The sequence below is a fragment of the Acanthamoeba castellanii genome, assembly GCF_000313135.1.
Source record: "Acanthamoeba castellanii str. Neff unplaced genomic scaffold scf7180000084770, whole genome shotgun sequence".
NCBI classification, from domain to species: domain Eukaryota; phylum Discosea; order Longamoebia; family Acanthamoebidae; genus Acanthamoeba; species Acanthamoeba castellanii.
The window spans coordinates 265,330-288,691 of record NW_004457532.1 but is presented as its reverse complement, the minus strand read 5'-3'; the positions used below and the strand labels follow the sequence as shown (position 1 = coordinate 288,691).

Genomic DNA, 23,362 nt, shown 5'->3' with positions numbered 1-23,362 from the left:
ACGGCTCACGTGGCGAAGGCGGCGGCGGCTTGCGCTGCGCTGATGCGCTTGACCACCTTGGGCGTGTCGGCGGCGATGGCCCACTCGGTCCACGAGCCGTCGTACACGGCAGCACGCGAGTGTCCGAGCTCGTTTAGGGCAAGTGCCACCACGCTCGCGGTGACTCCACTGCCGCACGAGGCAACCACCTTCTTGGTGACATCCACTCCCGCCTGCTCAAAGATACGTTGTAACTCGGACGGGCTCTTGAGAACCTAGTGTTTGAGTAGGCAGCCTGAGTGAGCTGGCGGACGAAGAGCCGAAGGAAATAAGCGCCTGTGGCCACGTACGTGCATAGGCTCGCCCTGCTCGCTGTGAGTGGTCTGAAACAGGCTACCGAAGGGGACGTTCATGCTATCTGGAATGGAGCCGCGAGGGATGTCTGCGCGCGGTTCATCCACCTGAGCGTAGAACCGCTCCCTTGAGCGGGCATCCACGATCTTCTCCCCCACGCACGTCAATTATTTTTCCACGAGTTAAACACAAGACCGCAGCAGGAAGGCGTGAAGGTGGACCTTACCTGTGACTGGTCGCTGTTCGTTGGAGACAAGTTGTCGAGCATGTCATATTTGCTCCAAACCAGCGCAGGTTCCTTACGCACGGCGAACTTCAATCCGTGTTCTTTGGGGTCCTAGCGCCGACGGTGGCTGAGCAGACGTTCTGTGCACGTTGTGGAGGGAAGATGTACCGCAGCCGTCTTCTGGATCTGCAAGCCCTTTGGCCAGTTCTTCAATCCGCCGGCCAGGACCTTAACGTCGTTATGCCCGAATACCTGTATGTCGAGCGACGGAGAATGAGAGACCACACAACGTTGATGGCGAGCTGTGTGTGCCAACTGGCAGCAATACTTAACCCTGAAGGTCCACCACACGCGCGCGCTGGCAACGAACTGGCCATCACTTTCATCGTACACCAGGAGCTGATCCTCGTTGGTGATGCTGCAACAACGGGAAAATGTGCAGTGAGCGAGGGCGAGTATAACAACAAGGCCAGATGTGAGGGTTACCCGAGTTCCTCCATTTTTGCTGCAAACATGCTTGTGGTGGGCAACATGTGAGGCAGCCTACCGCCCCCCACATGTGTATCAGGGCACTGACTACCGGCGTGGCGCTAATGTTCAAGGACGTACCATGTCCTCTTGTCGGCGATCTCGTCGATGTCAAAGTAAATTGCGCCTAGGCGTCTGGATTGATTAGGAATTCGATCCGTGATCGCCGAGTAATTACTGACAGAAACCAGAAATGGCGGTACCTGGCAGTTTAACAGTGTGTTGGCTTCTCTTGCCCAAGGACCAGGACGCATCGATGACCTTTATCCTGTCCACATTCGCTCTCACCCACTCGGTAGAGACGACTGCTCCATCTGTGCTAGTGATGATTGATTAGGCGATTAGGTGGTGGCCATTTGCGTGCGATTACTCACGCACGAGAGTTGTTTGCTTCGGAAGCGAACGTCCGCACTGCCCTTCCAAAAGGACACCGACGGGCCTGATGCTGCGCCCACGCCGCGCAGTAGATTCCACGCCTCATCATTGTCTCGCAATGACCTTCTTTTTCGTGTTGGGTCGATGTTGATTATTATGAATATTCAATCCCAGATAAAAAAGAGTGTGAATTCCGAAGTTATTGCTGGATTGCGAAATTCCACCTGGAATGCGAGAAATGAGAGACTGAGGCCAAATAGGAGTCCTCGGTTGGTATAAAAGTACAAACAAAAACAGCATTTTTTGGTATTGGCCGCCCAAACGTTTCGGGTGCGTAGCGGGCAGGGGAACACGTAAAGTCGCGGGCGGTCGGCTCGAGTAGTCTTCTTGTTTTACTCACACACGGCCGCAGCACCTCTAGCTAGCAACTACACTTGGCGAACGAAGGTGGACAAAGAAGAGCAGTCATGAATCGGGCTTACTTACTGCTCTTCCTAGCCCTCCTCTCCGTAAGTGTCAGCAAAGGCCAAGGGTTCGATCCTCCTCCGCTACTCCCTTTCTCTTTCTCTCTCTCTCCCCCTCCGTGCTACTCCTACTTCCGTCTACATCAGTTGATCTTGATCCTCGAATTCTCTAGATCCCACAATGATCATGGTTTTAATTTCTAACGCAATGTCAATCTATTCCCCCTTACAGAGCGGAAGTAGTGTTTGAGGCAGATGGATCAGGAGAACTGCACGGCGACTTCACAGTCGATGGCCAACTCTATGTGAAGGGAAACGATACAGTTTTCGAGGGTGACATCACAGTAAACGGCGAGACCAACGTAGCCAGCGTGACTGCGGAGCTGGTCTCGGCCACCAACCTGGCTGCGCAGTCAGCCGCGGTTTCCGAGCTCGTAGTGGGCGACAAGGGCTCGCTCTCAGCAGCCGAAGACAGTTTCGTCATCTCCGGCGAGACGGTCGTCGTTGATGCTCGCGAGATTCGCCTGGGCGACAACGCGGCTGTCGTCACCGTCGAAGGATCGGTGTCGATCGTCGATCTTTACGCCGAGAGAGCCACGGTCGGGAACGCCGAGGTCACCAGCGTAAGCGCGGAGGACGCCGAAATTGGAACTCTCTCGGCCTCAGAGGCCTCGCTGGCCAACCTCACCGCGGGTTTCGTCCACGCCGACGAGCTCGAGGTCAGCGGAGATGCCCTCCTCAGTGGGCTCACTGTTGAGGGCGAGGCCGCGCTCGAGACCCTCACCGTGTCCGGAGGCGCCAGCTTTGCGACGTCGGAGGTCGCCTTTGGTACCGCCTCGGGGGCGTTCACCTTCTCTCGGCCGGATGGTAGCGGACTCGCGACTTCGCTCGAGGGTCAGTCCAACTCTGGCGGCGCCGGTGGAGACGTTCACATTGCGGCGGGAAGCGGTCTCACTGCCGGCGGTAACCTGTACCTGAACGCAGGTGAGGGAGCCGTCAAGGGCGAGGTCTTCGTCGGTCAGACCGCATCCGTGCTTCATCTCGGAGGAGAGGACTCGACCATTGACATTCCCGCTAGCGAGGTCAACGTGAACAATCTCAACGCCGAATCCATCGTCGTGTCCGAGATCACCGGTCGTCGCTCAACCCTGGGCGGCTCCATCTCGATCGATGGTGGTCACGGCAGCGAGAGCAACGGAGCCGTCTACATCGGTACCTCGAGCAGCTCTGTCGAGGTCAGCCACGAAGGCGGATCTACGACTCTCAACGGAGATGTCACCGTGACCGGCAGCACCAACTTGGCCGACGTTGCGCTCACCGGAGATCTCGAGCTGGGATCGCCCACCTCACCCTTCCACGCCACCAGGCCTATTCGGTTGGACGAGGGTCCCGCCTACTCGACTTACTTCAGCGCTCAGGACGCTCAGCCCGGTAACAGGGGCGGAGATCTCTACCTCGACGCCGGTTCCAGCGACAACGGCGAGAACGGTATAGTGAAGATCGCCACCAGAAATGGCGGCGTCGAAATCGGTCAAGCCGACGCTGACGTGGTCATTCGCGGTCAGCTTTACGTCGAGGGCGGCTCTGTCACCGTCACCAGCGCTGTCGTTGAGGAGAACTTGGTCGTCGCCGGCTCTGAGATCATTGTCGGGTCGGGCGACCATGCGTTCACCATGTCGCGCCCGGACGCTACCTCCACGTCGGCGCACAACACGGCGATCCTCGGTCAGAGCGGAGTCAACGGCGGTGGAGACCTCATCTTCGCCGCCGGTTACGGCGGTGCTGGCGCCCAGGGTGGCGACGTCCTCATCGATGGTGGTGATGGCGGTGCCGCCGGCGTCGTCCGCATCGCGAGCCAGCACGGTGCCGCCCACCTTGGCCGCACTGACGCCACCACCGAGGTCGAGGGTTCCCTCCACGTCAAGCAGGGGGCTCACTTCGAAGAGCAGGTCCGGATTAGCGCACCCCTCGTTGTCGAGGGCGAAATCGACTCCAGCGGTCTCAACGTCGGCGGAAGCGGTCTTGCGGTCACCGGCCTTTCGACTCTCGATGGCAACGTCCAAGTCAGCGGCATCGTGCTTATCAACGGCGACACCGAGGTCACCGGAACTCTCGGCGTCCAGTCGGCTGCGTCGTTCGGCAACAACGTCGACGTGGACCTCAACCTCAACGTCGGCGGCGAGCTCGACGTGCACCAGCAGGCCCAATTTTTGAAGGGCGTCGACATCAGCCTCGACGCCTTCGTCGGAAGATATCTTACTGTGGACGAGGACGCCGAGGTAAGAGGAGAAATCCTTGTTGGCGGCTCCGCTCACGTGATTGGCGAGCTCAGCGTCGGCTCCGACGCATACGCAAACAGCGCTCACGTGGCTTCGGACTTGTCCGTCGGTGGCGACTCCTCGCTCAATGGCTTCGTCTACGCCGGCCGCAGTGCCTGGATTGCCGAGGACGTCCATGTCGGTGAAAGCGTCGAGATCCGAGGCAAACTCTCCGTGGACAGAGTCGCCACGCTCGCGAACGACGTCCGCGTTGGCGAGAGCCTCTATGTCCGTGAGGATGCCGACGTGACCGGCGAGCTGACCGTTAGATCGCAGGCCCGCTTCGGCGACGAGCTCCTCGTGGAGAAGGCCACCAGCCTCGGCGCCGCCCTTCTCGTCGTCGGCGAGACCACTCTTGCTGACTCACTCGAAGTCGTCGGAACCACCTACCTTCTTGGCGAGGCCTCCGTCAATGGCGTGCTTCACACCAAGGATGCTCACGTCGGTGGTGATCTCGAAGTCAGCGGAAACCAGCTCGTCGAGGGTAACCTTGCGGTGACCGGTGTATCCTCGCTTAGCGACGACGTCTTCGTTTATGGATCGGCTCGCGTCAGCAATGATCTCCACGTTGTCGAGTCTGCCGTTGTGGGCGGCGAGCTGTCGGTGCGCGGCAACGTGCATACGGATGGCGACCTGTTCGTGGAGAAGTCCACCAGCCTCGGCGTCGACCTCGTCGTCGTGGGCGAGACCACTCTCCAGGGCGACCTGTTTGTGGATGCCAACGTCGTGGTCTCGCAGACCCTTACCATCGCCAAGACCTCCACCTTCGAAGCCGCTGTGCGCGCGCTGTCGGACGTGCTCGTCGGCGGCGAGCTCCAGGTGGACAAGTTCGCTGAGCTGCGTGGTGGCCTCCACGTCGACGGTCTGTCCTCGTTCGCCGAGGACGTCACCGTGGGTGCCAACGTGGAAGTGGACGGCGACCTCGACGTTGACGGCGCTGCCGAATTCGGCGGTCTCCTCTCGGTTGAGGGTGACGTGCGCACCAACGGAGCGCTCTTCGTGGAGCTTGCCACCAGCGTCGGCCAGAGCCTCATCGTCGGCGGCCGTACCACTCTTGAGGACACTCTGCTTGTCTCGGCTTCAGTTGAAGTCACCCAGACGCTTACCGTCACCAAGGCCGCTACGGTTCAAGGAGTCTTGCACGGCGTTAGCGACGTCCTTGTGGGCGGCCAACTCAGCGTCGATGGTTCAGCTCAGATCGCCGGCAATCTTCGCGTCGCTGGTGTTTCCACCTTCAGCGACCACGTCATCGTAACTGCCAACGCCGCGGTCGATGGCAGCCTCGACGTGCGCGAGCAGCTAGCGGTTACCGGGGAGCTGTCGGTGCGCGGGGACGTGCAGACGGATGGCGACCTGTTCGTGGAGAAGGCCACCAGTCTCGGTCAGGACCTCTTCGTCGTCGGCGAGACCACCGTTGGCGGCGACCTCCTTGCAGGCTCCAACGCCGCCGTCCAGGGCACCCTGGATGTCGTCGGCCAGGCTACTTTCTCCAGCGACCTTGTGGCTCAGAATGATCTTTCTGTCGTCCGTGATGTGTACATCGGCCGCGACGCCGAAGTCGTGGGCACTCTTGGCGTCCGCGGCGATGCTCTCGTCGAAGGCGACCTCGCCGTCTCCGGCACGGCTTCGTTGAGCTTCGCACACGTCACGCAGGAACTGCACGTTTCTGGTTCGGCCTCGGTTCGTGGTGACGTGCGCACGGACGGCGACCTGTTCGTGGAGAAGGCCACCAGCCTCGGCGAGACTCTTCTCGTTGTGGGCGAGACCACGCTCCTGGACGACGTGTTCGTGGATGCCAACGTCGAGATCTCGCAGTCGCTCACCGTGACCAAGACGGCCACCGTCGAGGGCATCGTGCGCGCGCTGTCGGACGTGCTCGTCGGCGGCGAGCTCAAGGTGGACAAGTTCACCGAGCTGCGCGACGGTCTTTACGTCGGTGGTCTGTCCTCGTTCGCCGAGGACATGACGGTGGGCGCCAACGTGGACGTGAGCGGCGACCTCGATGTGGACGGCGAGCTCGATGTGGACGGCGATGCTGACTTCGGCGGGCTCGTGTCGGTGGAGGGCGATGTGCGCATCAACCTCGACCTGTTCGTGGAGAAGGCCACCAGCCTCGGCGCTGCACTTCTCGTCGTAGGCGAGACCACCCTCCAGAGCAACCTGCGCGTGGAGGCCTCGGTCTCCATTACCGATGACCTCAACGTTGCGCACAGCGCGCAGGTGGAGCACAACTTGGCCGTCGCTGGCGAGACCTCTCTGGTTGGCGCCGTGTACGCCGACAGCAACGTGTGGGTCGGTTCTGGTCTATCAGTGGTCGGCAACACGCATGTTGATGGCGTTACCTCGCTCAACGACAACGTATACATGCGTGGGAACGCCAACGTCAAATCGGACCTATCCGTTCTCGGCGCCGCCTCCGTGCGAGGCAATGTTGCCACCGACGGCGATCTGTTCGTGGAGAAGGCCACCAGCCTCGGCGAGACTCTTCTCGTCGTGGGCGAGACCACGCTCCTGGACGACGTGTTCGTGGATGCCAACGTCGAGATCTCGCAGTCGCTCACCGTGACCAAGACGGCCACCGTCGAGGGCATCGTGCGCGCGCTGTCGGACGTGCTCGTCGGCGGCGAGCTCAAGGTGGACAAGTTCACCGAGCTGCGCGACGGTCTTTACGTCGACGGTCTGTCCTCGTTCGCCGAGGACGTGACGGTGGGCGCCAACGTGGACGTGAGCGGCAGCGTTGCCGTGGGCGAGAACCTCGCCGTGTCGGGTCTTGCGTCGGTGCGCGGGGACGTGCGCACGGACGGCGACCTGTTCGTGGAGAAGGCCACCAGCCTCGGCGAGACTCTCTTCGTCGTCGGTGAGACCACGCTCCAGAGCGACCTGCTCGTCAACGCTGCCGCCACCGTCACCGAGCACCTGGTTGTCGGCAAGGATGCCGTGGTGGAGGTGAACCTCTTCGTCAACGGGGAGTCGTCGCTTGTCGGCGCCGTCTATGCCGACAGCACTGTGTGGGTCGGCGCCACGCTCTCAGTCGAAGGCGATGCTCTGATGCGGTCACGCATCGTCGTGGACGGCGTTGCCTCGCTCAACAGCGAGCTTTTCGTCGGCGGAGACGCGCTTCTCGATTCGGAGCTGTCGGTGCGCGGGGACGTGCACACGGACGGCGACCTGTTCGTGGAGAAGGCCACCAGCCTCGGCGAGACCCTCTTCGTCGGCGGCGAGACGAGCCTCGGATCGCACCTGGACGTGCAGGGCGAGACCACGCTGCACCAATATCTCTACGTTACCGACGACGCTGCAGTCACAGGCACTCTGTGGGTCGATTACGATCTCTCCGTCGAGCGCAATGCCGTGGTGGAGCAGGACGCATGGATCAAGGGCGACGTGCGCGTCGACACGGATGCCTTGGTCGGCGGTCACACGTCGCTTCAGGGCGGCCTCGTGGTGGACGGAGCCTCGACCTTGACGCAGCAGGTCACGGCCCGCGCCGACGTGTTGGTCGAGGGCGAGCTGTCGGTGCGCGGGGACGTGCACACGGACGGCGACCTGTTCGTGGAGAAGGCCACCAGCCTCGGCGAGACTCTCTTCGTCGGTGGCGCGGCCACTGTATCTGGCGACTTTGTCGCGGCCTCCAACGCTCACGTCGCTGGTGTCCTTTCGGTAGCCGCCGAGTCCGCACTTCTTGGCGATGTGTCCGCCGGTAACGATCTGTCTGTTGCCCGAGACGCCTACATCGGACGCAACGCTGCTGTGCAAGGCGATCTCGAAGTGACCGGTAACGCTTTCGTTGATGGCCACCTTGCCGTAACCGGCACGGCGTCGCTGAGCGACAATGTATGGATCTACGGAAACACGCACATCGACAAGGACCTTCGCGTCGAGGACAATACTCTCGTCGGTGGCGATTTGTCCGTGCGCGGGGACGTGCACACGGACGGCGACCTGTTCGTGGAGAAGGCCACCAGCCTCGGCGAGACTCTCTTCGTCGTCGGCGAGACTACTCTTGCTAGCAACCTTCTCGTCGACGCGGATGCGCACGTCAGCGGCAAGTCCTCGCTCGACGGCGATGTGTTCGCCGGCACCGATCTTTCCGTTGCTCGCGATGCCGTCGTCGGTCGCGACGCGTCTGTGCAAGGCGATCTCAAAGTCACCGGCAACACTCTCCTGGCGAGCAACCTCGCTGTCTCCGGGAAGTCTACCCTTGGTGACAACGTGTGGATCTACGGCACCGCGCATGTCGACCAGCAGCTCGAGGTTGTTCAGTCCGCCTCGGTTGGCGCTGACCTGTCGGTGCGCGGGGACGTGCACACGGACGGCAACCTGTTCGTGGAGAAGGCCACCAGCCTCGGTCAGACCCTCTTCGTCGTCGGTGCGACCACCATCGACGATGCGCTCGTGGTCACAGGCACGGCCGACGTTTCCGACTCGCTCTCCGTAGGTCACAACGCCGTCGTTTCGGCCGACTTCCGCGTCGGTGGAGACTCGTCACTCGATGGCAATGTCTACGTCGGTGCCAGCGCAGTCGTCCGTGAGGACCTTGAGGTGGGTGGTGACGCCTTCGTCCAGGCTAACCTTGCCGTCACGGGAATTTCCTCCCTCAACGATGACGTGTTCGTCTACGGCAATACCTACCTCGACAAGTCGCTTCACGTTGCCCAGAACACCAACGTCGGAGGCGAGCTGTCTGTGCGCGTCAACATCCGTACGGACGGTGATCTGTTCGTGGAGAAGGCCACCAGCCTCGGCGCCACCCTCGTCGTCGTCGGATCGGCCTCGCTCGAAGCCTCGCTCGACGTCACTGGAGAAGTCAAGCTTCACGCCTCGCTCACTGTCGACGAGGACACCGAGATTGGCCAGGCCCTTACCGTGGGCGGCATTTCGTCGCTGGTCGGCTCGGTCTTCGCTAGTCACGATGCCTTCGTTACCGGTTACGTGAGCATCGGCCAGGATCTCGATGTTTCCGGCGACGCCCAAGTGCAGTCTAGCCTCGCTGTAACTGGTGTGACATCGCTTCAGTCGGACGTGTTCATCGGTGGCAACGCTCAAATCGACGGCTCGCTGCTTGTGGATTTTGACGCTGATGTATACGGCGAGCTGTCGGTGCGCGGGGACGTGCACACGGACGGCGACCTGTTCGTGGAGAAGGCCACCAGCCTCGGCGAGACTCTCTTCGTCGTCGGTGAGACCACGCTCGAAGACGACCTGCTTGTTAACGCCGATGCCACCGTCCATGACAATCTAACGGTTGGCAAGGATGCCGTGGTGGAGGCGAACCTCTTCGTCAACGGGGAGTCGTCGCTTGTCGGCGCCGTCTATGCCGACAGCACTGTGTGGGTCGGCGCCACGCTCTCAGTCGAAGGCGATGCCCTGCTGCGGTCACGCATCGTCGTGGACGGCGTTGCCTCGCTCAACAGCGAGCTTTTCGTCAATGGAGACGCGCTTCTCGATTCGGAGCTGTCGGTGCGCGGGGACGTGCACACGGACGGCGACCTGTTCGTGGAGAAGGCCACCAGCCTCGGCGAGACTCTTCTCGTTGTGGGCGAGACCACGCTCCTGGACGACACTTTTGTCGATGCCAGCGTCGAGGTGACGGGTGAGTCGACCCTCTTGGGCGATGTGTTCGCAGGTAACGACCTCTCGGTGGCTCGCGACACCGTCATTGGCCGCGATGTCTCCGTCAAGGGCGATCTCGAAGTCAATCGCAACGCTCTTGTCGGCGAGACCCTCAACGTCGCCGGCGAGACCTCGCTCCAGTCAGACTTGCACGCGCTCGCTGACGCGCACGTTTACGGCGAGCTGTCGGTGCGCGGGGACGTGCGCACGGACGGCGACCTGTTCGTGGAGAAGGCCACCAGCCTCGGCGAGACCCTCTTCGTCGGCGGCGAGACGAGCCTCGGATCGCACCTGGACGTGCAGGGCGAGACCACGCTGCACCAATATCTCCGCGTTACCGACGACGCCGAAGTCACAGGCACTCTGTGGGTCGATTACGATCTCTCCGTCGAGCGCAATGCCGTGGTGGAGCAGGACGCATGGATCAAGGGCGACGTGCGCGTCGACACGGATGCCTTGGTCGGCGGTCACACGTCGCTTCAGGGCGGCCTCGTGGTGGACGGAGCCTCGACCTTGACGCAGCAGGTCACGGCCCGCGCCGACGTGTTGGTCGAGGGCGAGCTGTCGGTGCGCGGGGACGTGCGCACCGACGGCGACCTGTTCGTGGAGAAGGCCACCAGCCTCGGCGAGACTCTCTTCGTCGTGGGCGAGACCACGCTCCTGGACGACGTGTTCGTGGATGCCAACGTCGAGATCTCGCAGTCGCTCACCGTGACCAAGACGGCCACCGTCGAGGGCATCGTGCGCGCGCTGTCGGACGTGCTCGTCGGCGGCGAGCTCCAGGTGGACAAGTTCACCGAGCTGCGCGACGGTCTTTACGTCGGTGGTCTGTCCTCGTTCGCCGAGGACATGACGGTGGGCGCCAACGTGGACGTGAGCGGCGACCTCGATGTGGACGGCGAGCTCGATGTGGACGGCGATGCTGACTTCGGCGGGCTCGTGTCGGTGGAGGGCGATGTGCGCATCAACCTCGACCTGTTCGTGGAGAAGGCCACCAGCCTCGGCGAGACCCTCTTCGTCGGCGGCGAGACCACGCTCATGGAGACTCTCTTCGCTGCGGCCAGCGTCGAGGTGACGGGTGAGTCGACCCTCTTGGGCGATGTGTTCGCGGGTAACGACCTCTCGGTGGCTCGCGACACCGTCATTGGCCGCGATGTCTCCGTCAAGGGCGATCTCGAAGTCAATCGCAACGCTCTTGTCGGCGAGACCCTCAACGTCGCCGGCGAGACCTCGCTCCAGTCAGACTTGCACGCGCTCGCTGACGCGCACGTTTACGGCGAGCTGTCGGTGCGCGGGGACGTGCACACGGACGGCGACCTGTTCGTGGAGAAGGCCACCAGCCTCGGCGAGACTCTCTTCGTCGTCGGTGAGACCACGCTCGAAGACGACCTGCTTGTTAACGCCGATGCCACCGTCCATGACAATCTAACGGTTGGCAAGGATGCCGTGGTGGAGGCGAACCTCTTCGTCAACGGGGAGTCGTCGCTTGTCGGCGCCGTCTATGCCGACAGCACCGTGTGGGTCGGCGCCACGCTCTCAGTCGAAGGCGATGCCCTGCTGCGGTCACGCATCGTCGTGGACGGCGTTTCCTCGCTCAACAGCGAGCTTTTCGTCGGCGGAGACGCGCTTCTCGATTCGGAGCTGTCGGTGCGCGGGGACGTGCACACGGACGGCGACCTGTTCGTGGAGAAGGCCACCAGCCTCGGCGAGACCCTCTTCGTCGTGGGCGAGACCACGCTCCTGGACGACGTGTTCGTGGATGCCAACGTCGAGATCTCGCAATCGCTCACCGTGACCAGAACGGCCACCGTCGAGGGCATCGTGCGCGCGCTGTCGGACGTGCTCGTCGGCGGCGAGCTCAAGGTGGACAAGTTCACCGAGCTGCGCGACGGTCTTTACGTCGACGGTCTGTCCTCGTTCGCCGAGGACATGACGGTGGGCGCCAACGTAGACGTGAGCGGCGACCTCGATGTGGACGGCGAGCTCGATGTGGACGGCGATGCTGACTTCGGCGGGCTCGTGTCGGTGGAGGGCGATGTGCGCATCAACCTCGACCTGTTCGTGGAGAAGGCCACCAGCCTCGGCGAGACCCTCTTCGTCGGCGGCGAGACGAGCCTCGGATCGCACCTGGACGTGCAGGGCGAGACCACGCTGCACCAATATCTCCGCGTTACCGACGACGCCGAAGTCACAGGCACTCTGTGGGTCGATTACGATCTCTCCGTCGAGCGCAATGCCGTGGTGGAGAGGACGCATGGATCAAGGGCGACGTGCGCGTCGACACGGATGCCTTGGTCGGCGGTCACACGTCGCTTCAGGGCGGCCTCGTGGTGGACGGAGCCTCGACCTTGACGCAGCAGGTCACGGCCCGCGCCGACGTGCTGGTCGAGGGCGAGCTGTCGGTGCGCGGGGACGTGCACACGGACGGCGACCTGTTCGTGGAGAAGGCCACCAGCCTCGGCGAGACTCTTCTCGTCGTGGGCGAGACCACGCTCCTGGACGACGTGTTCGTGGATGCCAACGTCGAAATCTCGCAGTCGCTCACCGTGACCAGAACGGCCACCGTCGAGGGCATCGTGCGCGCGCTGGCGGACGTGCTCGTCGGCGGCGAGCTCCAGGTGGACAAGTTCACCGAGCTGCGCGACGGTCTTTACGTCGACGGTCTGTCCTCGTTCGCTGAGGACATGACGGTGGGCGCCAACGTCGACATTGCGGAAAGCGCTACCGTTGGCCAGCACTTGGAGGTCGCGGGAGAGGCGTCAGTGCGTGGCTCGGTCTCTGTGCGAGGAGACGTGCGCACGGACGGCGACCTGTTCGTGGAGAAGGCCACCAGCCTCGGCGAGACTCTCTTCGTCGTCGGTGAGACCACGCTCCAGAGCGACCTGCTCGTCAACGCTGCCGCCACCGTCACCGAGCACCTGGTTGTCGGCAAGGATGCCATGGTGGAGGTGAACCTCTTCGTCAACGGAGAGGCGTCGCTTGTCGGCGCCGTCTATGCCGACAGCACTGTGTGGGTCGGCGCCACGCTCTCAGTCGAAGGCGATGCTCTGATGCGGTCACGCATCGTCGTGGACGGCGTTGCCTCGCTCAACAACGAGCTTTTCGTCGGCGGAGACGCGCTTCTCGATTCGGAGCTGTCGGTGCGCGGGGACGTGCACATGGACGGCGACCTGTTCGTGGAGAAGGCCACCAGCCTCGGCGGCACTCTTGTGGTCAGATCCGATGCAAGCCTCAATGGCGAGCTCGCCGTCACTGGCGACAGCGCGTTCAACGGCTACGTGTTGGTCAACAACGACGCCGAGGTTGTGGGCACCCTCTACGCCAACTGGGACGTTTCGGTCGAGCGCGACGTGCTCGTCGGCAGGAACACCTTCGTCGCCGGCGACCTTGGCGTCAGCGGCAAGTCGCAGGTCGACGGCGCCTCGTCGGTCAAGGGCGAGCTCGCAGTCGACAGCCAGGCGGCCTTCCACGACAACGTGCTCGTGGCCGGCCTCGTGTCGGTGCGCGGCGACGTGCACACGGATGGCGAGCTGCTCGTGGAGAAGATCACCAGCCTGGGCAGCAACCTCACGGTCGTGGGCGAGACGAGCCTCGGGTCGCACCTGGACGTGCAGGGCGAGACCACGCTGCACCAATACCTCTACGTGGACGACGACGCCCAGGTGAGTGGCACGTTGTTCGTCGACTTTGATCTGTCGGTGGAGCGCCACCTGGTCGTGGGCAGCGACGCCACCATTCGCGGCGATATTGTGGGCGAAAGCGGCGCGGCCATCAACGGCGCGACATCTCTTGGTTACACCCTTCTCGTCATCGACGTCACCACGCTCGAGGACGACCTCTTCGTCAGGGGCGACGCGTCGGTGAGCGGCATCATGTCGGTGAGCGGCAACATGCAGACCGACGGTGCGCTGTTCGTCGAGCAGGCCACCAGCCTCGGCGACGACCTTATCGTCATGGGCGCCACCACTCTGAGCTCTTCGCTCGAGGTGACCGGCACCACGACCCTCCAGTCGGCTCTCACCGTCAACCACAACACGTTTATCACCGGCACTCTGTCGGTGGATTGGGACGTCATCGTCGGCCGCGACACCAGCGTCCTCGGCGACCTGGTCGTGAAGCAGACCACCGAGCTGCAGGCCACCCTCAGCGTTGCGGGCGAGGCGTACTTCGGTGCCGACCTCACGGTCGCCAACAACGCCTTTATGCAGGGCAACCTTGTCGTGGACGATGACGCCGTGGTTCTTGGCGAGCTGTCGGTACGCGGCAGCGTGCACACGGACGGCGACCTGTTCGTCGAGAAGGCCACCAGCCTCGGCGACGACCTCGTCGTTGTGGGCCAGACCACCCTGAGCTCTTCGCTCGAGGTGACCGGCACCACGACCCTCCAGTCGGCTCTCACCGTCAACCACAACGCGTTTATCACCGGCACTCTGTCGGTGGATTGGGACGTCATCGTCGGCCGCGACACCAGCGTCCTCGGCGACCTGGTCGTGAAGCAGACCACCGAGCTGCAGGCCACCCTCAGCGTTGCGGGCGAGGCGTACTTCGGTGCCGACCTCACGGTCGCCAACAACGCCTTTATGCAGGGCAACCTTGTCGTGGACGATGACGCCGTGGTTCTTGGCGAGCTGTCGGTACGCGGCAGCGTGCACACGGACGGCGACCTGTTCGTCGAGAAGACCACCAGCCTCGGCGACGACCTCGTCGTCGTGGGCCAGACCACTCTGGACTCTTCGCTCGAGGTGACCGGCACCACGACCCTCCAGTCGGCTCTCTGTCAACGCCGATGCGCACATCACCGGCACTCTGTCGGTGGACACGGACCTCACCGTGGGCGGCGACGCTCTCGTGTCGGGCGAGTTCACTGTGACTCAGGCCACTTCGCTGCTCTCCACGCTCGACGTGGCCGGCCTGGCATCGTTCGCCTCGGATGTCGCTGTGGGCGTCGACCTCCTGGTGCAGGGCAGCCTCGCCGTCAACACCGATGTCACCGTTGCTGGCGACGTGTCGGTGCGCGGTGATGTCAACACCGACGGCGCGCTGTTTGTCGAGAGGCCACGAGCCTGGGCAACACGCTGCTCGTCATAGGCGCCACCACCCTCGGCGCCCGGCTCGACGTGCAGGGCGAGACCACCATCCACAACTACCTCTCGGTCACCAACGAGGCGGCCGTCTCCGGCACGCTGTGGGCCGACCTGGACCTGTCGGTTGGCCGTGACGTGGTCATCGAGAACGAGGCCTGGGTCAAGGGTGCCCTGCAGGTCGATGGCTCCGCCGTGGTCACTGGGTCGACGTCGCTGCGCGCCAGGTTGGTCGTGCTGGGCGAGACCACGCTCGAGGACGACCTCTTCGTCAGGGCCGACGCGTCGGTGAGCGGCATCATGTCGGTGAGCGGCAACATGCAGACCGACGGTGCGCTGTTCGTCGAGCAGGCCACCAGCCTCGGCGACGACCTCGTCGTTGTGGGCCAGACCACTCTGAGCTCTTCGCTCGAGGTGACCGGCACCACGACCCTTCAGTCGGCTCTCACTGTCAATGCCGATGCGCTCGTCACCGGCACTCTGTCGGTGGACACGGACCTCACCGTGGGCGGCGACGCTCTCGTGTCGGGCGAGCTCACCGTGACGCAGGCCACTTCTCTGCTCTCCACGCTCGACGTGGCCGGCGCGGCGTCGTTCGCTTCGGACGCGACCATGGGCGCCGACCTCCTGGTGCAGGGCAGCGTTGAGATCAACACCGACCTCACGGTCAACACGGACGCTGCCGTGCTGGGCGACTTCTCGGTGCGCGGCTTCGTGCACACGGATGGCGAGCTGCTCGTGGAGAAGATCACCAGCCTGGGCAACAATCTCACGGTCGTGGGCGAGACGAGCCTCGGGTCTCACTTGGACGTGCAGGGCGAGACCACGCTGCACCAATATCTCTACGTGGACGACGACGCCCAGGTGACTGGCACGCTGTTCGTCGACTTCGATCTGTCGGTGCAGCGCTACCTCAGTGTGTCCGACGACGCCGCCTTCGGCGCCAACGTCCAGGTCGACGGCACTCTCCACGTCAGCGGCATGACATCGCTGCGCGACAGGCTGGTCGTGCTGGGCGAGACCACGCTCGAGGACGACCTCTTCGTCAGGGGCGACTCGTCGGTGAGCGGCATCATGTCGGTGAGCGGCAACATGCAGACCGACGGCGCGCTGTTCGTCGAGCAGGCCACCAGCCTCGGCGACGACCTCATCGTTGTGGGCCAGACCACTCTGGGCTCTTCGCTCGAGGTGACCGGCACCACGACCCTCCAGTCGGCTCTGGCCGTCAACGCCGATGCGCACATCACCGGCACTCTGTCGGTGGACACGGACCTCACCGTGGGCGGCGACGCTCTCGTGTCGGGCGAGTTCACTGTGACTCAGGCCACTTCTCTGCTCTCCACGCTCGACGTCACGGGCGACGCCGTCTTTGCTGCTGACCTGACCGTGGCTAACGACGCGCTCGTCGAGGGCAACCTGGTTGTCAGCTCTAATGTCGACGTCCTCGCCGATGCCTCCGTGCATGGCGACCTCAGCACCAGCGGCCGCCTGTTTGTCGAGGAGGCCACCAGCCTCGGCGGCACTCTTGTGGTCAGATCCGATGCAAGCCTCAATGGCGAGCTCGCCGTCACTGGCGACAGCGCGTTCAACGGCTACGTGTTGGTCAACAACGACGCCGAGGTTGTGGGCACCCTCTACGCCAACTGGGACGTTTCGGTCGAGCGCGACGTGCTCGTCGGCAGGAACACCTTCGTCGCCGGCGACCTTGGCGTCAGCGGCAAGTCGCAGGTCGACGGCGCCTCGTCGGTCAAGGGCGAGCTCGCAGTCGACAGCCAGGCGGCCTTCCACGACAACGTGCTCGTGGCCGGCCTCGTGTCGGTGCGCGGCGACGTGCACACGGATGGCGAGCTGCTCGTGGAGAAGATCACCAGCCTGGGCAGCAACCTCACGGTCGTGGGCGAGACGAGCCTCGGGTCGCACCTGGACGTGCAGGGCGAGACCACGCTGCACCAATATCTCTACGTGGACGACGACGCCCAGGTGACTGGCACGCTGTTCGTCGACTTCGATCTGTCGGTGCAGCGCTACCTCAGTGTGTCCGACGACGCCGCCTTCGGCGCCAACGTCCAGGTCGACGGCACTCTCCACGTCAGCGGCATGACGTCGCTGCGCGACAGGCTTGTCGTGCTGGGCGAGACCACGCTCGAGGACAGTCTGGTCGTCGTGGCCGACGCGTCTGTGAGCGGCATCATGTCGGTGAGCGGCAACATGCAGACCGACGGCGCGCTGTTCGTCGAGCAGGCCACCAGCCTCGGCGACGACCTCATCGTTGTGGGCCAGACCACTCTGGGCTCTTCGCTCGCGGTGACCGGCACCACGACCCTTCAGTCAGCTCTCACTGTCAATGCCGATGCGCTCGTCACCGGCACTCTGTCGGTGGACATCGACCTCACCGTGGGTGGCGACGCTCTCGTGTCGGGCGAGTTCACTGTGACTCAGGCCACTTCTCTGCTCTCCTCGCTCGACGTGGCCGGCGCGGCGTCGTTCGCCACGGATGTCGCTGTGGGCGTCGACCTGCTGGTACAGGGCAGCCTCGCGGTCAACACCGATGCCACCGTTGCAGGCGACGCGTCGGTACTTGGCGACCTCAGCACGGACGGTGCGCTGTTTGTCGAGGAGGCCACGAGCCTCGGCGACGACCTCGTCGTTGTGGGCCAGACCACTCTGGGCTCTTCGCTCGAGGTGACCGGCACCACGACCCTCCAGTCGGCTCTCACCGTCAACGCCGATGCACACATCACCGGCACTCTGTCGGTGGACACGGACCTCACCGTGGGCGGCGACGCTCTCGTATCGGGCGAGTTCACCGTGACGCAGGCCACTTCGCTGCTCTCCACGCTCGACGTGGCCGGCGCGGCGTCGTTCGCTTCGGACGCGACCATGGGCGTCGATCTCGTTGTGCAGGGCAGCCTCGCGGTCAACACCGATGCCACCGTTGCAGGCGACGCGTCGGTGCGCGGCGATGTCAACACCGACGGCGCGCTGTTTGTCGAGGAGGCCACGAGCCTGGGCAATACGCTGCTCGTCGTGGGCGCCACCACCCTCGGCGCCCGGCTCGACGTGCAGGGCGAGACCACCATCCACAACTACCTCTCGGTCACCAACGAGGCGGCCGTCTCCGGCACGCTGTGGGCCGACCTGGACCTGTCGGTTGGCCGTGACGTGGTCATCGAGAACGAGGCCTGGGTCAAGGGTGCCCTGCAGGTCGATGGCTCCGCCGTGGTCACTGGGTCGACGTCGCTGCGCGCCAGGTTGGTCGTGCTGGGCGAGACCACGCTCGAGGACGACCTCTTCATCAGGGCCGACGCGTCGGTGAGCGGCATCATGTCGGTGAGCGGCAACATGCAGACCGACGGTGCGCTGTTCGTCGAGCAGGCCACCAGCCTCGGCGACGACCTCGTCGTTGTGGGCCAGACCACTCTGAGCTCTTCGCTCGAGGTGACCGGCACCACGACCCTTCAGTCGGCTCTCACTGTCAATGCCTATGCACACGTCACCGGCACTCTGTCGGTGGACACGGACCTCACCGTGGGCGGCGACGCTCTCGTGTCGGGCGAGCTCACCGTGACTCAGGCCACTTCGCTGCTCTCCACGCTCGACGTGGCCGGTGTGGCGTCGTTCGCCTCGGATGTTACCATGGGCGTCGACCTGCTGGTACAGGGCAGACTCGCCGTCAACACCGATGCCACCGTTGCTGGCGCCGTGTCGGTACTTGGCGACCTCAGCACGGACGGCGCGCTGTTTGTCGAAGAGGCCACGAGTCTGGGCAACACGCTGCTCGTCGTGGGCGCCACCACTCTGGGCTCTTCGCTCGAGGTGACCGGCACCACGACCCTCCAGTCGGCTCTCACCGTCAATGCCGATGCGCTCGTCACCGGCACTCTGTCGGTGGACACGGACCTCACCGTGGCCGGCGACGCTCTCGTGTCGGGCGAGTTCACTGTGACTCAGGCCACTTCTCTGCTGTCCACGCTCGACGTGGCCGGCGCGGCGTCGTTCGCTTCGGACGCGACCATGGGCGCCGACCTCCTGGTGCAGGGCAGCGTTGAGATCAACACCGACCTCACGGTCAACACGGACGCTGCCGTGCTGGGCGACTTCTCGGTGCGCGGCTTCGTGCACACGGACGGCGAGCTGCTCGTGGAGAAGATCACCAGCCTGGGCAACAATCTCACGGTCGTGGGCGAGACCAGCCTCGGGTCGCACCTGGACGTGCAGGGCGAGACCACGCTGCACCAATATCTGTACGTGGACGACGACGCCCAGGTGACTGGCACGTTGTTCGTCGACTTCGATCTGTCGGTGCAGCGCTACCTCAGTGTGTCCGACGACGCCGCCTTCGGCGCCAACGTCCAGGTCGACGGCACTCTCCACGTCAGCGGCATGACATCGCTGCGCGACAGGCTTGGTCGTGCTGGGCGAGACCACGCTCGAGGACAGTCTGGTCGTCGTGGCCGACGCGTCGGTGAGCGGCGTCATGTCGGTGAGCGGCAACATGCAGACCGACGGCGCACTGTTCGTCGAGCAGGCCACCAGCCTCGGCGATGACCTCATCGTTGTGGGCCAGACCACTCTGGGCTCTTCGCTCGAGGTGACCGGCACCACGACCCTCCAGTCGGCTCTCACTGTCAATGCCGATGCGCTCGTCACTGGCACTCTGTCGGTGGACATCGACCTCACCGTGGGTGGCGACGCTCTCGTGTCGGGCGAGTTCACCGTGACTCAGGCCACTTCTCTGCTGTCCACGCTCGACGTGGCCGGCGCGGCGTCGTTCGCTTCGGACGCGACCATGGGCGTCGACCTGCTGGTACAGGGCAGCCTCGCGGTCAACACCGATGCCACCGTTGCAGGCGACGCGTCGGTACTTGGCGACCTCAGCACGGACGGCGCGCTGTTTGTCGAAGAGGCCACGAGCCTGGGCAACACGCTGCTCGTCGTGGGCGCCACCACTCTGGGCTCTTCGCTCGAGGTGACCGGCACCACGACCCTCCAGTCGGCTCTCACCGTCAACGCCGGTGCGCTCGTCACCGGCACTCTGTCGGTGGATATCGACCTCACCGTGGGTGGCGACGCTCTCGTGTCGGGCGAGTTCACCGTGACTCAGGCCACTTCTCTGCTCTCCACGCTCGACGTGGCCGGCGCGGCGTCGTTCGCTTCGGACGCGACCATGGGCGCCGACCTCCTGGTGCAGGGCAGCGTTGAGATCAACACCGACCTCACGGTCAACACGGACGCTGCCGTGCTGGGCGACTTCTCGGTGCGCGGCTTCGTGCACACGGACGGCGAGCTGCTCGTGGAGAAGATCACCAGCCTGGGCAACAATCTCACGGTCGTGGGCGAGACGAGCCTCGGGTCGCACCTGGACGTGCAGGGCGAGACCACGCTGCACCAATATCTCTACGTGGACGACGACGCCCAGGTGACTGGCACGCTGTTCGTCGACTTCGATCTGTCGGTGCAGCGCTACCTCAGTGTGTCCGACGACGCCGCCTTCGGCGCCAACGTCCAGGTCGACGGCACTCTCCACGTCAGCGGCATGACATCGCTGCGCGACAGGTTGGTCGTGCTCGGCGAGACCACGCTTAATGACGCTCTGGTCGTCGTGGCCGACGCGTCGATTAGCGGCCTCCTGACTGTGGGCGGCAACTTGGAGACGAACGGCGACCTCGTGGTCGAGAACACGGCCAACCTCGGCAGCCTCGCCGTTGTTGGCGCTACTGAACTTAACGCCGACCTCACCGTTGCTGGCGCCACAGACCTCACTGGCCCGCTCAGCGTTGCGTCTACCCTGTCCGTCGCCCGCGATGCCACTCTCAGCGGTGATGTCGGCATCACACAGGACCTCAGCGTTGGTGGGACTTTGTCAGTAACCCTCCTCTCGCGGTTCCTCAACGCTCTCTCGGTCGCCGGAACGGCTACTCTCGAGTCCGACACCTACTCGGAGCGCATGCACGTGATCGACACGCTCAGCGTCGGTGGTACCGTCTTCGTCGCTGGAGCCTTCTCCGTAGACGACACTGTGACCGTTAGCGCCGGCGTCAGCATCGGCAACACCCTGTCCGTTCACCACACCGTCCACCTCGAGAACGTCCTCAGCGTCGCCGGCAACGCCAGATTTGCCTCCGACCTCGCGGTGACCGGCAGCGCTCACGTCATCACTGACCTGTCGGTCGACGGCCAGACCACCGTTGGCGGCAAACTTACTGTCGACGGCCTGACCAGGCTCCTCGGCGAGTTGTCCGTAACCGACAACGCCTTCTTCCTCGCCAGCACCGAGATCTTCGGAGACCTCGACGTGGGCCAGGAGTCCCGCTTCACTGGCGATGTCCGTCTCTTCGCAGACCTCACCGTTGACGGGGTCTCGACTCTCGATGTGACCACTGTCACCAGCTTGACTGCCAGCGACGACGTCATCCTCCAGAGCACGCTCAGTGTGTCTGGAACGTCCGAGTTCTCCAGCGACGTCGAAGTCAACGCCGATCTCACCGTCGGCCTCACCGTCCTCAAGAGGGCTGTCGGTTCCGGCGGCGGTAACCTGATCGTGCTCAACGACGCCTTCATCGGCGCCGAGATGACCGTGGCCGGCGATGCCTTCATCAACGGCCAAACCACCCTGGTCGGCGTCGTCGAGATGCAGAACGGCCTTGTCGTGACCGGCACTTCCACGCTCGCCGGCCTCCTCGTCTCGGGCACTACCAGCCTCAGCACGCTCGAGGTCATCAGCCTTGCCACCTTCCAGGACGTATTGGTGCAGGGCACCACCAGCCTTACCGGCCCAGTCGTCATCACCACTAAGCCCACCATTAGCAATGACCTCTTCATCAGCGGCGACGCCACGGTTGGCGGTTCGGTCTCCATTACCTCCGTCCTCTACACGGGCAGCGTCGTCACGACCGGCGACCTCACTGTCGGCTCCGACCTGATCGTCGTAACCGCCACGTCTCTCGGCACAACGCTCACCGTCAGCGGCAACACGAACCTCGGTAGCGATCTCTATGTCTCGTCCGACGTCATCATCGGTGCTGACCTCAGCACGTCCGGTTCCGCTACCGTCGAAAACAGCCTGAACGTCGTGGGCACCGCCAATGTCGGCATTGACCTGACCGTCTCTGGAACCACCTACCTCGCTGCCACCCGCATCAATGGCTACACCGAGATCTTGTCCGACCTCAGCGTCGATGCTGACATCATCGCCGACAACGATCTGTTCGTCACCCGCGATATTGGCGTCATCGGCGCGTCCAACTTGTACGGCATTGTCAACATCGCCGCCGAGCTGACCGTCGCGACCAAGATCTACACCGGCGACCTCCAGATCGACACCTCGCTCAACCTTGATGGCCCTGCCCAACTCAACGCCGGCCTGGGTGTCACCGGAACTCTTAGTGTCACCAGCGTGGCTAGCATCGGTGGTGAGCTCACCGTGGGCGGCCACGTGAGCCTCGGCTCGACGGTTTACATCGACCAGGAGCTCACCGTGGCTGGCCAGATGATCCTCCTCGACGTACTCTCGTTGGCCCAGGACCTCACCGTCAACGCCGACGTCAGCGTCACGGGCGAGCTCGTCCTCGACGGCCGCCTCGAGCTGACCAAGAAGCCTCTGTCGTTCCCCTACCCCGGCCTCAACGCAGGCCTCCCTGTCAACCTGCTCGACGCGGTCGCTGCCGACTCGGCCTCTCCTCTGGCCTACTACCTCTACGCGTTCGCCATTGCCGGCCAGGATCTCTCAGCGACCAGCGACTACTACGAACTCGCCCTGCCCGGTGGTGCCTTCTACCAGCTCGAGCCGGTCGATCTTGATCTCCCCATGGTGCACCGCATCAGCACCACCAACTACCAGGTGGGTGACATCATCATGCTCAAGGGCTCCAGCGAGGACAAGATCATCGCCTTCTGGGACTTCGAGGACATGGTCAACGTCATCGCGTCCGGCCTCGTGGGCAACCTGTACAACGGTAGGGACATGTCGACGGCCTCGGTCAACTTCTACACCGAGTACCTCTACTCGGATGACGTCTTCATCTACATGTACTCGCCTCGCACTCGCGTCGGTGTGGCCGGCTCTACGGTCCAGACTCAGTCGATCGACTGGGTGCTGCTCAACTAAGCCACACGTCGAGTCGGCGACCTCCTCCATTCTCCCCATTACTTATGTTGATATATCTCCTCCTTGACGCGCTTCTCGCGTCTTATTCACTCTCATCTCTTGTCCAAAGTTAAAAAAGTAAGCCCAAAATAAAATCACAATTATAATATTGCTTTGCCTTCCTGCGCGAGTTTCTCCGAGAAATTGTTGAAAAATTGTTCCCTGCACTCGAATCCTTTGGAAGATAACGCTTCCTGCAAGCGGGTGGTGTTTCTCGAGCGACGGCTGGCTGGTGTTGGTCACCGATTTTATTGTGGTGCAAGGCAAAATTGGTGACG

General features: G+C 63.5%; 1 protein-coding gene and 1 pseudogene across 1 annotated transcript; one reads left to right on the top strand and one right to left on the bottom strand.

Moving 5' to 3' along the window:
* Positions 1–5: 5 nt before the first annotated feature.
* ACA1_264440 (rhodanese family protein) lies at positions 6–1,571 on the bottom strand (the record flags this gene model as incomplete). The annotated part of the gene is made up of 9 exons (XM_004341307.1): positions 6–254; positions 330–479; positions 560–670; positions 728–811; positions 893–977; positions 1,046–1,102; positions 1,169–1,214; positions 1,291–1,401; positions 1,466–1,571. 9 exons carry the CDS (start codon positions 1,569–1,571, stop codon positions 6–8), a joined length of 999 nt encoding a protein of 332 aa, XP_004341355.1.
* Positions 1,572–1,929: 358 nt separating this feature from the next.
* ACA1_264430 lies at positions 1,930–23,045 on the top strand (annotated as a pseudogene).
* The last annotated feature ends 317 nt before the right edge of the window (positions 23,046–23,362 follow it).